Source organism: Malania oleifera, chromosome 9 (assembly GCF_029873635.1).
Source record: "Malania oleifera isolate guangnan ecotype guangnan chromosome 9, ASM2987363v1, whole genome shotgun sequence".
Classification (NCBI taxonomy): Eukaryota; Viridiplantae; Streptophyta; class Magnoliopsida; order Santalales; family Ximeniaceae; genus Malania; species Malania oleifera.
In genome coordinates, this window is record NC_080425.1 from 59,000,555 (window position 1) to 59,013,229 (window position 12,675).

General features: G+C 39.2%; 1 protein-coding gene across 1 annotated transcript in view; it reads left to right on the forward strand.

Moving 5' to 3' along the window:
• The first annotated feature begins 12,132 nt into the window (after positions 1 to 12,132).
• Positions 12,133 to 12,675, forward strand: part of LOC131163471 (uncharacterized) — a 597-nt gene continuing 54 nt past the window's right edge. Inside the window, exons 1-2 of the mRNA XM_058120067.1 lie at positions 12,133 to 12,383; positions 12,492 to 12,675. The exon at positions 12,492 to 12,675 is cut by the window's right edge and continues 54 nt beyond it. Coding sequence (XP_057976050.1) covers positions 12,133 to 12,383; positions 12,492 to 12,675 — 435 coding nt within the window. The remainder of the gene's footprint in view (positions 12,384 to 12,491) is intronic.

Sequence of the window (12,675 nt, forward strand, 5' to 3'; positions counted from 1 at the left end):
GATTAACCTAGGAGAAAAAGTTTTAAATTCCAATTTAGCCCCCCTCTTGGGAATACATCAATTCTAACAAACTTGATTCCTTTGTGAAAGAATTCTTGGGACTAACTTCAGAACAGCACCATACACCCTTTCAAAAATCATATAACATGTGAAGTATAGCATGATGTATGGTGTTTATGTTTGGATATCTTAATTTAAAGTATTTTGAGTGTATGTGCTTATGAGGGTTGAATTGTAGGACATAGGTTGACCAACCCCATCCTACATTATCTTGGTATCAGAGCCTAGGTTAGATCGGGCTAAACCCTCAAAGTCCCTTTTCCATAGCAGCCGCGGGATTTCAACTTCAAACTAAAATAGTTGATAGATTAGCCCTATATAGCTTGTGCGGATTTTGAGTTTTTCCTAGAACAACCCTCCTATATTCAATAGATAAGCTTCATAATCAATTCCATGACTTGAATAAAGATCTAATTGAGACACGCCAAAAACTAGATAAGCTGGAAGTCCGTAACCCACCTCAAGACAATTTAGAGTCACACATTGAGATAGGCAATGATGATGAGCAAACTAAAGAGTCTAAGGAGGATCAAGTATATGTCCATGAAATTGTACCTAGTGAGGGTGAGTTGTCAAGTGAGCCAGATGAGAGTACCAGGTTGAGCTTGATGAGATGCATTATGATTAGTACCATTGATTAAGAGGATTGGTGTCGCACTTCTATTTTCCATACTAAAAGCTACAAAATGATCATAGATGGTTGAAGTTGTATGAATGTAATTTCAAAATCAGCTTCATAAAAATGGAAAATGGAAGTTGAGCCCCACCCACAACTGTATAAGGTAACTTGGGTTGATGCCACCAACATATCTGTAAGCCATAGATGTCTAGTCCCCATTAAGATTGGTGATTATGAGGACAAGATTTGGTGTGATGTCCTTTCCATGGACGTTGCTCATTTTTTGTTAGGAAGACTGTGGTTGTATGATTTGGATGTCTCATATAATATATGGTCCAACACTTCATTTAGGTGTAATGGAAAAAGAATTTTTTAAAATCCATTAGAGTCAAAATGTGAGAAAGATAAGAAGGAAAAGAAAGAAACTAACTAGTGGTGAATCCTTGAACACCATAAGTAAAAAGCTATTTGAGAAGGGAATTGAAGTCGAGATACACAGGCAGTGTCGGAGGTTGTTGCTAAGGAAACTGAAACACCCCTTTCTCGGCATGAAACATCATTAGAAGTATCATCTATACCATTTGAGTTTAAGGATGTCACCTTTGAGCCACTTAGTGAGTCACCTCTTATGAGAAAGAATCAACATGTCACTAATCTTGTTCCTAGTTGATCTCTATCTCATTTACCATGTCATAGAGTGAACCCAAATTAAAATGAGGAGCTGAATAAACAAGTGAATGAGCTGAGGGAAAATGACCTTATTCATGAAAGCATAAGTGACTGCCTTACTCTCCTTACCCCCAAAGATGATGACACTTGGATTACATGCATCCATGGTAAAGCAACCAACAAGATTGTCGTCAAGAATAGGTCCCTTAAAACCATTGTTTCCAATAGAGATGTACAACTTATAGTTTACTTCTTAAAAGCCTTGTGGAGTATCCTAGGCACCAAACTCAAATTTTCTAGTGCCTATCACTAATGAGTCCCTAAAATGCATGATTTTAGACCCTCATCTATCTTTGTTTATCCTTAATTTATTATATATTTACTCATTGTTATCATTATTCGGAGTTATGCAAGGTTTGTTGGTTTTTTCAGGAAAAGCAGGTTAAAACCAGGGAGTTAGGCATACGAGAAGCTAAAGGAGAATTTGGAAACCACAAAGTTCAAATCAAATGTTTAGCCAAGATCCTGAAGCTCCGGATCATCAAAGGAAATGAAGGCTATGCTCGACCAAGTGATGCGACTAGCAACACAAGGGGCGACCAAGTCATCAGCAAATTCCAAGGTTCAGAATGAAGATGATTTGCTGCAAGGTTTGACCAAGGCTTCGACCAAGTGATTCTTCAGGGAGACCATGTTGAGATACTATAGCATACTAAAGCCAAAACTACCGAGAGTATCGTCAAAGTGTTCGACAAGAGAGACCATAAGGGGTGACTATGTTAAGTTCTTGAGATTTCTCGAAGCTCAAGATACTGCAAGTCTCAACCATCAACTCAACTAGCAAGACCATATGGAGCGACTTAGTCGAAGATGCTCCCTGATTTCCCATGAGTCTCGACCAGGATGCGATCAAGGGAAGCATGGGAGTGACTTGGTCTACAGCGATGATCTTCTGTGAGAGATTTGCTACAAAATTTCTTAAACTAAAAATCAAACCTTGTAAACCCTAGAGCCTATAAATATTCACTAAAAATAGGAGCTTTGGGTTCCTCTTTGGCCAATTTTGGGTTAGTGACAGACCTAAAACTCTATTGAGAACCAACCCTAGGATAGATTTACTTGCTTTCATTTACATTGCCGTTGTGGTTCTATTTTGTATTTCTAATTGTTAGTGACAGACGAATCCGTTTACAATAAGAAACCATTTTTCCTGCTTTCATTTACATGCTTTCTATTTATATGCTTTGATTTATTGCTTTGACTACGATGAAATCTTGCATGATGGGATAAGCACTACTACAGTCTCCACCAGATAGAAGTAGTTGACTACGGGTATCGCAGAGGTGCTCGCGTCATCATTGAGACAGGACATACTCTGGTTCCCAACCATGCTTCGGACGGTTGGTGCACCCTTACTACTCTATGCCCTTGAATGACCCTCTCCCGCTTAGAATGAGATTCTTGGGTTAGTACTTCTACGTATAGTTGGTTGAGCGTAGTCAGAGGCATGGTATCCTGAGTCTGATTCATATCTAAGCATCACATTATAGGAGTAGGGTTAACTTAGATTTTATCTGTTTTCCACTAATTGTTAGCACACTCATTGCAAAATGCCATCTTATTCACTTTATTTTACACAAGGCAATAATAGACTAAATGAGAAAAGATTTGTAACTACACAGTTTAGTCCTTGTGGATCGACACCCGACTTCCCCACTTTCTACTAAACTTGGGATCAAGTTAGGTTTTTAAATATTATTTTTGGTAGTTAAAGACCCAAGCCTTGGTGAGCCTATCAAATTTTGGTGCCGTTGCTGGAGACTAGGGTACGGTTGTTAGCCAATTTCTTATTTAGTATATTGTTACTTTTTTTGTATATATATATTTTTTCTTTTCTTGTTTATATATTGAAGTCTTGAATCTCTGCGCTTAAATTGTGTATGTTTGGTCTGCGTTATCTAGACCTCGAGATAGTTCCTATTGACCCCGAGATTAAGAAATCTTGTAGGTCCCTTAGGAAACCAATCTCGAATCCTTGAGTTTTCTGAGTTGTTCAAGCCAATAGTCATGGTCGAGCAAAACTCACCAGTTTCTGCTAATCAAATCCCGAATCACCATGCTCCCTGCCTACTTGTGGTGGGAGAGCAACCCCTTTGGCCTCTTAGGGACTACTTTATACCTAATGCATACACCTCGCTGTCATGCATCCAGTTTGTCAATGTCTAGGATGCACAATTTGAGATAAAGCCTTCTATCATCTTGATGCTGCCCACCTTTCATATGAATTCTATAAGAAATATGCACCAGCATCTGAATGAATTCCTAGAAATCTACTCAACCATCCGTATACCCTATTTTAGTGATGATGCTCTCCATGTTAGGCTCTTTCCATTCTCTTTGAAGGATAAGGCCAAATATTTGCTAACATCCTTAGAGTCGAACTCGGAGGCCAACTAGGCCACCATGCAGCACAAGTTCTTGAAAAAGTACTTCCTAATTGGGAAGACAAACTTGAAGGGACTTGTAGAATAGCCCTAAGATCCAGCCATAGTGCATATGGATAACAAAAAAAATAATTTGATCATGCAATCCCTAATTACGTTATTAGGATTATATTTACAAGATTTGTTTGTTATGATCCCAAATCTACAAGTACTAAAACAACCTCTTGAAGACGGCCATAAATCTACTGTACTCCTTGAACCGCCTTGCTCCTGAGAGAGTGGGCTCATAAGCGGCTACTATACTCCTTGAACTTGCCTTGCTCCTGAGAGAGTGGGCTCATAAGTGGTTGCTAGGGTTTTCTTCTCTCACAAAACCATCAACCTCTGTGAGAGTTTGTTTGTCTTACCCTATCTATTGAGTGGAGTGCATATATATAGGCTACAACAGGGACTTCCGAGCAAATATGACTAGGACTTCCCAGGTAATTAAGAATTCCTAATTCGACCTGGATTCATCCTTAATTAAGTTAATTATAATTCATACCACTAAAGAATTATAATTGCACTCCCTATCATATTCGAAATTATATTTTGAGTTCCTATTATTAAATATTTATTTATCTCCCCACGTAAAGATTACAGATACCCATCTATCAAATTAAATTACTGACAATTTAATTAATTGACATATAAATTCCTTGAGACCTTCGACTTAACTTATTTGATGTGTCGGATTCAAAATCCGCCAGCAGGGTTTGACACAATTAAAACTTATAAGCTTCCTCAAGGGGTTTCATCAATCCCGATAGCAGGACATGGATCCCATCAATAATTAATGTTCACCATACACATAATGTCATCACTCAACTCACTGAGCATTTTGACCCATAAATAATTTCACTTTTCTATGAATCAAAGTAATAAACACCATATGCATGTGTCCAATAATCATATCAAGATTAAAAGCATAAGCACTCATAATAACCATGAGGTATTAATTGTTTTATATAGTCAGTATAAAAACAATTAGCCCAAGATGGTCTTGTTCAATACACACAAAGTGTACTAGCACAAGGAGTTGGAACTATACCATTCCCAATAGTCAAGACAGACATATTAAAACCTTGTGCTACAGTCCTACCAATGGTGTGTCCAATTTCATTTAACATTGTGAACAATAAACTTATATTCTATAAGAACTAATGATCTAATCTTTTGTGTATAAGTCATACTCTACACACTCGATCACCTACTATATAGAATAAAATACACACATGCACAATCATTAAATAAATAATGTAAGCAAAAATTGCTCACAAACATTCTCATTAAATGGAATAACTGAAGTTTAATAAATACTAAAACTAATTACATAAAGCATGCAACATGTCTTTTAGTATAAATCCCTAACAATCTCCCACTTACACTCAAAGCCATGCTACCATACATCTCACTCCCATTCCCTCTATATGACTATCAAAAGTCATTACTGGTAAGCTCTTTGTAAATGGGTCTTGCTAGGTTGCTTGCCAATGCAATCTTGGTCACCTTCACAACACCTATCTGCACTATATCTCGTATCTGGTGATACTTACGCTCAATGTGTTTTGCCCTCTTGTGGGTTTCGGGTTCCTTTGAGTTAGCAACCATCCTGATATTATCATAGTAAATTGTAATAGAAAATTGTACCGAAGGCACCACTCTTAGATTCAATAGAAAGTTCTTGAGCCAAATGACCTCCTTAGCTCCCTCAGAGGCTGCCATATATTCAGCCTTCATAGTGGAATCAGCAACATATGATTGCTCGATACTCCTCCAACTAATGGCTCCACCTCCTAAGGTAAACACATTTCCTAACGTTGAGTTTTTGGAATCCTTATCTACCTGAAAATCTGAGTTTGTGTACCCAATGGGTACTAGACTATCTGCTTGATAAACCAACATATAATCCTTATTCTATTCAGGTACTTAATTATATGTTTTACCATAGTTTAGTATTCCTGCCCTAGGTTAGTGCAAGAACCCAAACCCGAAAAATAAAAGAAAATATGTATAAAAGGGAGAAATAAGGAAAAAAATAAAGGAAAATAAAAGAAAATGAAGGAGTTGGGTTGGCACAGCCAAAACCGTCAACAATTTCATAAAGTAGAAGAAAAATTGTCGTTGGTTTTGGGTTAACTGGACGAGTCAATTATAAAATCGTAGGCAGTTTTGTGGACACAGGGAAAATCGATGATGGATTTCTCCTGGGCTTCCCACCTATAAATAGAAGTGAGCTAATTTTTTTTTTCTTTTTGGAAATTTCAAATTTCTTTCTTTTTGGGCTCCGCTAGGGTTTCGAGATTTCTTCGTTAAAATGATCCTACAAGTTCTCTCTTAATCCTGAATAACTTTCTCTCTCTTACCAGTTTGTAGGATCTTGAGTTTCTACCGGTTCAAAAAGCTAGGGCTTTGATTTTATTTTTTTTTCCATTTCGATTTCTTTTTCAGAAACATGTAAGGGGATTAAGTTAAGTTAGTTTTTTAATGAGTTTGAACCGATGGAAATGTTTTTTGGGTATGTATATTCATGTCTTGAGTTGTTACTTCAAAAATTGACATTTCAAAATGGGTATTTTCAAACCTAGGATATACGATATGATATTTTGAGTAAAAATGAATGGTGGGAAGCTTGGTTTTATCTTCTAAATTGAATACACTATGTTTTCTTGGTTGCCTATGGGCTAGGTTTCAACTATTGAAATTTTGTGTGGTAGGTGAATGATATGTAAGTAGTATTTTATAACCAAATTTGGGAATGTTTGTGAAATACTCAAACTGTTGGTGAAAACACATGGATTTGATATGATGGCCGCGAGGGCTGGATTTGATATTATTGTGTAACCGAGTTTGTGTTTGTGAAATACTGGAACTGTTTGTGAAAACAGATGGAGTTGTATATAATGGCCGCGAGGGCCGAGATTATGTTTAGTGGCTGTGAACCAAGTTTTATATAATAGCCGCGAGGGCCGGGATTGTGTTTAGTGGTTGTGAGCCTAGATGTATATGATGGTCGGCGGCCGAGTTTTATAATATGATAGATTTTATACGAAACGAGGTTGAAATACAGTGTTTATTACTTAAATTGCATGATATGCTCTAGTTTCCCTAAGGATCAGTTATGTTATGAGCACTGCACTGTTGCTAGAGATTCAGTATTTGGCCATGTACGCTCACACTGTTCTGGTTAGAAGTGTAAGGCAGTCTTAGTCAATTAGCCTCAGTAGAGGGTATACCTTCCATGGAAGTTCGGACCAGGAAATGGTAAGGTAATCGGACCCAGAAGTATGTTGCGGATGCCTACGTAGTCAGAGTTAGATGTAGATGTATGTTTTTACTTAGTCTAGGTTGATCCCCTAGGGCTAAGTCCAGCCTTCGGGCCGAACAACCCATACCATGGGGGAAGTAAATGGTGTTTTGTATCTGGGAATATCTTTCATACATATATGTAGATTTATGTAAATGATGTTACTGATTTACTGAATTATTTATACTATGGTAACGAGATGAGTATTTTCAACCATGCAAAGTAAGTATAATGTAAAATAGTTATTTTTGATTAAATAAAGGATGGGTGTTTTCAGTAAACACTAAATGCATGCTAACCACACATTGATGTAAATTTAATCTTCCTTGTTGAGAAGCGTCTTACCCTAATATACAAATTATCTTTTCAAGACCATCTTGAGGTAGAGTTTTGCAAATTCTGGAGCGGGTTGATAGCCATCTAGTTTTTGTGAGTGTCAGTAAGAACTCTTCTGTATCTAAGTCGGGTTTGAAGCCTTGAGTATGTATTATGGGTGTATGGACTGAATTAATTTTGGTATTGTATTACAGTTTGTATTATGAGCATTGGGAGACTCCTTTATATATTAGTAACCTAGAACTCTGGCAATGGATTATGGAGACTATTTTGTTTATTTTCGCTGCATTTATGCTATTGATTATGGTATCAGGTACACAGACGTCACTAAAGTAGCACCCCGGGTCTACGTGGTGGGTCAGGGCATTATAGGTAGTATCAGAGCCTAAATTTGCTAGGTTGTATAGACTTGGATGATTAAAGATTAGCAAAGTATAGGTTAAGATAAGTTAAGGATAGGAATGGGTAGAATAGGTGAGTCTTGGTCCAGAAGCTTAGGGGTGGAATCCTTTGACGATTTTTTGTGTTTTTCCTGGAATGATGATTTCATGAAAACCATGGAAAATCCATTTATGGTTTCGATTATGGGTTAAGAAACCAGAACTTGGAAATGTAAGTGGGAACGTCAGGTCAGTTGAGTAAGTGCGTAGTGTTAGTGTTATGGATAAAGGCCAGTACTTTGATGGCTTTGTAGCAGGATGGTGTAAACGACCTCTTCAATAGCAAACTTATTTGTTTGTTATTAGTAGTTACATATTTGCATTAACCATGTTAAATGTGGAATTTTTAAGCCGGTTTCTATTCTATCTACATGATGGATTCCAAGGGGAAAGGAAGTTGATGTTAGGGGAGAAAATCATGTGGATACATCTGGTGAGGATGATGTTGATGCCTCAGCACTATTGCGCAGTATAGCGTGGCAGGCTATGAAGGAAACATAGAGGGACTCTAGGGGGCAAGATCAGCTATCAGCAGATAGGGGTTACACATTTCAATAGTGTTCTCGAACGAATCCGCCGGTATTCTTAGGAGGAGTAAACCTGATTACAGCTGAAGATTGGGTTCATGAGATAAAGGAGCTACTGGGTGTGTTGGAAAGCACATATAAGCAAAAGGTGTGGTTTTCCACCTTTAAATTAGTGGGGGAGGCGAAGAGATGGTGGAGATCGGCTAAACTAGTAGAGGAACAATGTCTAGGGTATGCATCTATCACCTGCAGCCATTTCAGGAAGGTCTTCTTTGGTAGATACTTCCCTATTGCTACCAGAGAGGTGAAGGCAGAGGAGTTTCTGCATCTGACACAGGGGCCCATGATTGTGCAACAGTATACAACTACATTTGTGGAGCTATCCTATTTTGCTCCGCACATGGTCTCAGATGAGCCAAAGAAGGATTGAATGTTTAAGAGAGATCTAAGGCAGGGTGTAGGTGCACAAGTGGTGGCATTAATGACTCAGAGTTTCTCTAAGCTAGTGGATAGGGCCATGGCAGTTGAGACCAGCTTTCAAGAGGGAGAGAGAGTAGAAAATCAAAAGAAGAGGCCCTTGCTTCAAGGTTTTCAATCTAGGTATAACCAGAGTTTGTGGAGGTGGCCTAGTAATTTCATGAGCCAATGACAGGAGATGGAATCTTAAGCCCCTTGGGGGGAATTCTCAACATCCTATCTGTCCTAGATACCATAAAAAGCATTGAGGTGAGCATAGGGCTGGAACAGCTGCCTATTATCGGTGTGGTGGGGTAGGAAATCAGGCGCAAGAATGTCATGTGGAATTACACACCTTTGCAGCATCAGTATGGGAGAGGTAACTAGGCACCCCATGGTGGTCACTAAAGGGGCACCGCCCATGCACTTGTATATTCTATGACTCTTGGTGACGTCGAGCGTGCAGGAGATGTAGTTATAGGTAACATTTAAGTGCTTTCAAATAAAGCTATTGTGCTCTTTGATTCAGGTGTGACCTACTCATTTGTATCTTAGGGGTTTGTTAAAGTGTGCAGAATAGAGACTCAGTCGTTAGAGGTCGAGCTAGGTGTGGTCACGCCAACAGGATCGATGGTTGTATACAGTAAGGTGGTTAGAAACTATCGAGTGGAGATTCAAGAGAGGAGGTTGTATGCTAGTCTAATTGTCTTTGACATACATGGATTTGACATTATTCTTGGGATGGATTGGCTAGCATTCAACCATGCGAGTATAGATTGCCACAAGAAGGAAGTGGTGGTTCAGACCTCCAAAAGAGCAGGAATTTAATTTCGTCAAGTCATGTGTACACTCTGCGCCATGGATCCTTTCGACGATTCAGGCAAGAAGGTTAATTCTGGAGGGTTTCTAGGGGTATCTTGCATATGTGAAAAAAGCACCAAAGGAAAGACTAAAGCTAGAGGATATTCCAGTGATAAGGGAGTTCTTATGTGTGTTTCCTAAGGATTTATTGGGATTACCTCTAGATCGTGAGGTGGAATTCTCCATTGAGTTAACTCCGGGGATGGCACCAACGTCCAAGGCTCCAAACCGAATGGCTCTAGCTGAATTAAAGGAGCTGCCACAAGAACATCTTGGCAAGGGGTTCATCAAACTAAGCATCTCACCCTGGGGAGTGTCGGTATTGTTCATAAAGAAGAAGGATGGGTCGATGAGGATGTGCATCGACTATAGAGAAATTAATAAGGTGACAGTGAAGAACAAGTACCCATTACCTTGTATAGACAATCTGTTTGACCAGTCAAAGGGCACTCAGGTTTTCTCTAAGATCGATCTACGATTCGGGTATCATCAATTAAAGGTGAAATCAGAGGATGTATCGAAAATAGCTTTCTGAACCCGATATGGCCATTATGAATTCCTAGTTATGCCCTTCGACTTGATGAATGCGTTAGCAGCATGTATAGACCTGATGAATAGGGTGTTCCACAAGTACTTAGATCAGTTTGTGGCGGTGTTCATCAATGACATCTTAGTTTATTCGAAGAGTCCTGCAGAGCATGAAGCTCATCTGAGGTTGGTACTTCAGGTACGCAGAAAGAAGATGTTATTTTCTAAATTCAAGAAACGCGAGTTCTAGCTAGAACAAGTTGCATTTTTAGGACATGTAGTGTCCAGGGAGGGGGTTTAGTGAACCCAAGCAAAGTAGAGGCAGTAGTTTATTGGGCAAGACTGAAGAACATGCATAAGATTAGAAGTTCCTTAGGTCTTGCAGAGTACTATTTCCAATTCGTTGAAGGTTTCTCTAGACTGTCAGGTCCTCTAATACAACTTATGAGGAAGAACAGTAAGTTTTAGTGGACTGGGGAATGCGAGCAGAGCTTTTAGGAATTGAAGCAACGGTTAGTCACAGCCCTAGTATTGACCATTCCATTAGGGGATGGTGGTTACATGATCTACAGTGATGCATCCTAGAAGGGACTTGGGTGTGTTTTGATGCAACAAGGAAAAATTATTGCGTATGCTTCTTGCCAACTTATGGAGTACGAAAAGAACTATCTTACGCATGACTTGGAGCTGGCAGAAGTGGTGTTTGTACTAAAAGATCTTGTGGCACAACCTATATGGTGAAAAGTACGAGATCTTTACTGATCATGAGAGTCTCAAATACTTCTTCACCTAGAAGGAGTTGAATACAAGGCAACGCAGGTGGATTGAATTGATAAAGGACTATAAATATACCATTAGTTACCACCCAGGAAAAGCTAACATGGTAGTTGATACTTTGAGTCGTAAGTTAGTGGGTGCGTCAATTTTAGCTATTGTTGTATAGCATCATATTAGAATGGACATGGAGAGGTTGGGGGTAGAATTAGTGGATGGGGATCCACTAGCGATCATGGCCATTTTGATCATTTAGCCAACTTTACAGGAGAAAATTAAAGTTGCTTAGATGAGAGACACAGAGTTGGTGGAAATTATGGAGAAAGTTGGAGTAAGCTGTAGATGAACTTCAATGTTTTTGAGGATGGAGTTCTCAAATTTCAAGCCAGGTTGTGTGCTCCTAACAATGCGAATATTATGAGGATGATTCTGGAGGAAGCTCATTGCTCTCTCTATACTGTTCATATAGGGAGTACAATGATGTATAGAGATCTGTAAGAATCGTTCTGGTGGAGTAAAATGAATAGGGAGATTGCCAGATTTGTAGAGCAGTGCCTAACATGTATGTAGGTTAAATCAGAACACCGGAGGCCTGCAGGACCACTTCAACCACTTAACATCCCTAAGTGGAAGTGGGAGCATATCTTGATGGATTTTGTATCAGGGTTGCCTTCGACACTGCATGGGCAGAAGGCCATTTGGGTTATTTTGGATCAGCTAACGAAGATTGCACACTTCATTCCAATTAGAGTCAGTTACTAGATAAATGGGCTGGTAGGCATAGCTTTATGTACAGAAGATAGCATGACTTCATGGCATCCCGGTTTCTATAGTTTCAGATTGGGATCCACGATTCACCTCTCATTTCTGGAAGAGTTTGAAGGATGCCTTAGGATCTTAACTCACCTTTAGTACTACATTTCACCTACAGATGGATGGGTAGTCCAAGAGGACCATTCAGATTCTAGAGGATATGTTGCAGGTGTGCATACTAGATTTCGGTGGTAGTTGGATTAGGTATCGGTCGTTAGTTGAGTTCGCATATAATAACAGTTGTTAGGCCAGTATCAAGATGGCACCATATGAGGCTTTGTATGTTTGTTGGTGCCGATCTCCGTTGTACTGGGATATGGTAAGCGAGCAGCAGATTTTGGGGCCAGAATTAGTTCAACAGACCTTTGCAAAGGTCGAGCTTATTAGGGTGAGGATAAAAGCAGCACAGAGTCAGCTGAAGAGTTGTGCAGATACTTGCCGACGGGAGCTAGAGTTCGAGATCGGAGATATGATATTATTGATGATTGATCCAATGAAGGGAGTGATGAGGTTCGGAAAGAAAGGCAAGCTGAGCCCTTGGTACATTGGGCCATTTGAGATCCTGGAAAAAATTGGTCCAGTTGCCTATCAAGTGGCGTTACCCCCAGCATTGTCTAGAGTTTATAACGTCTTCCACGTATCAGTACTGAGGAAGTATGTGTCAGATCCTTTGCATGTGATAAGTTATGAATCCTTAGAGATCAAGGATGTTTTGGCTTACAAGGAGGTATCGGTTCAGATTCTGGATCAGAAAATACAGGAACTTTGTACTAAGGAAATATCATTAATGAAAGTGCTATGG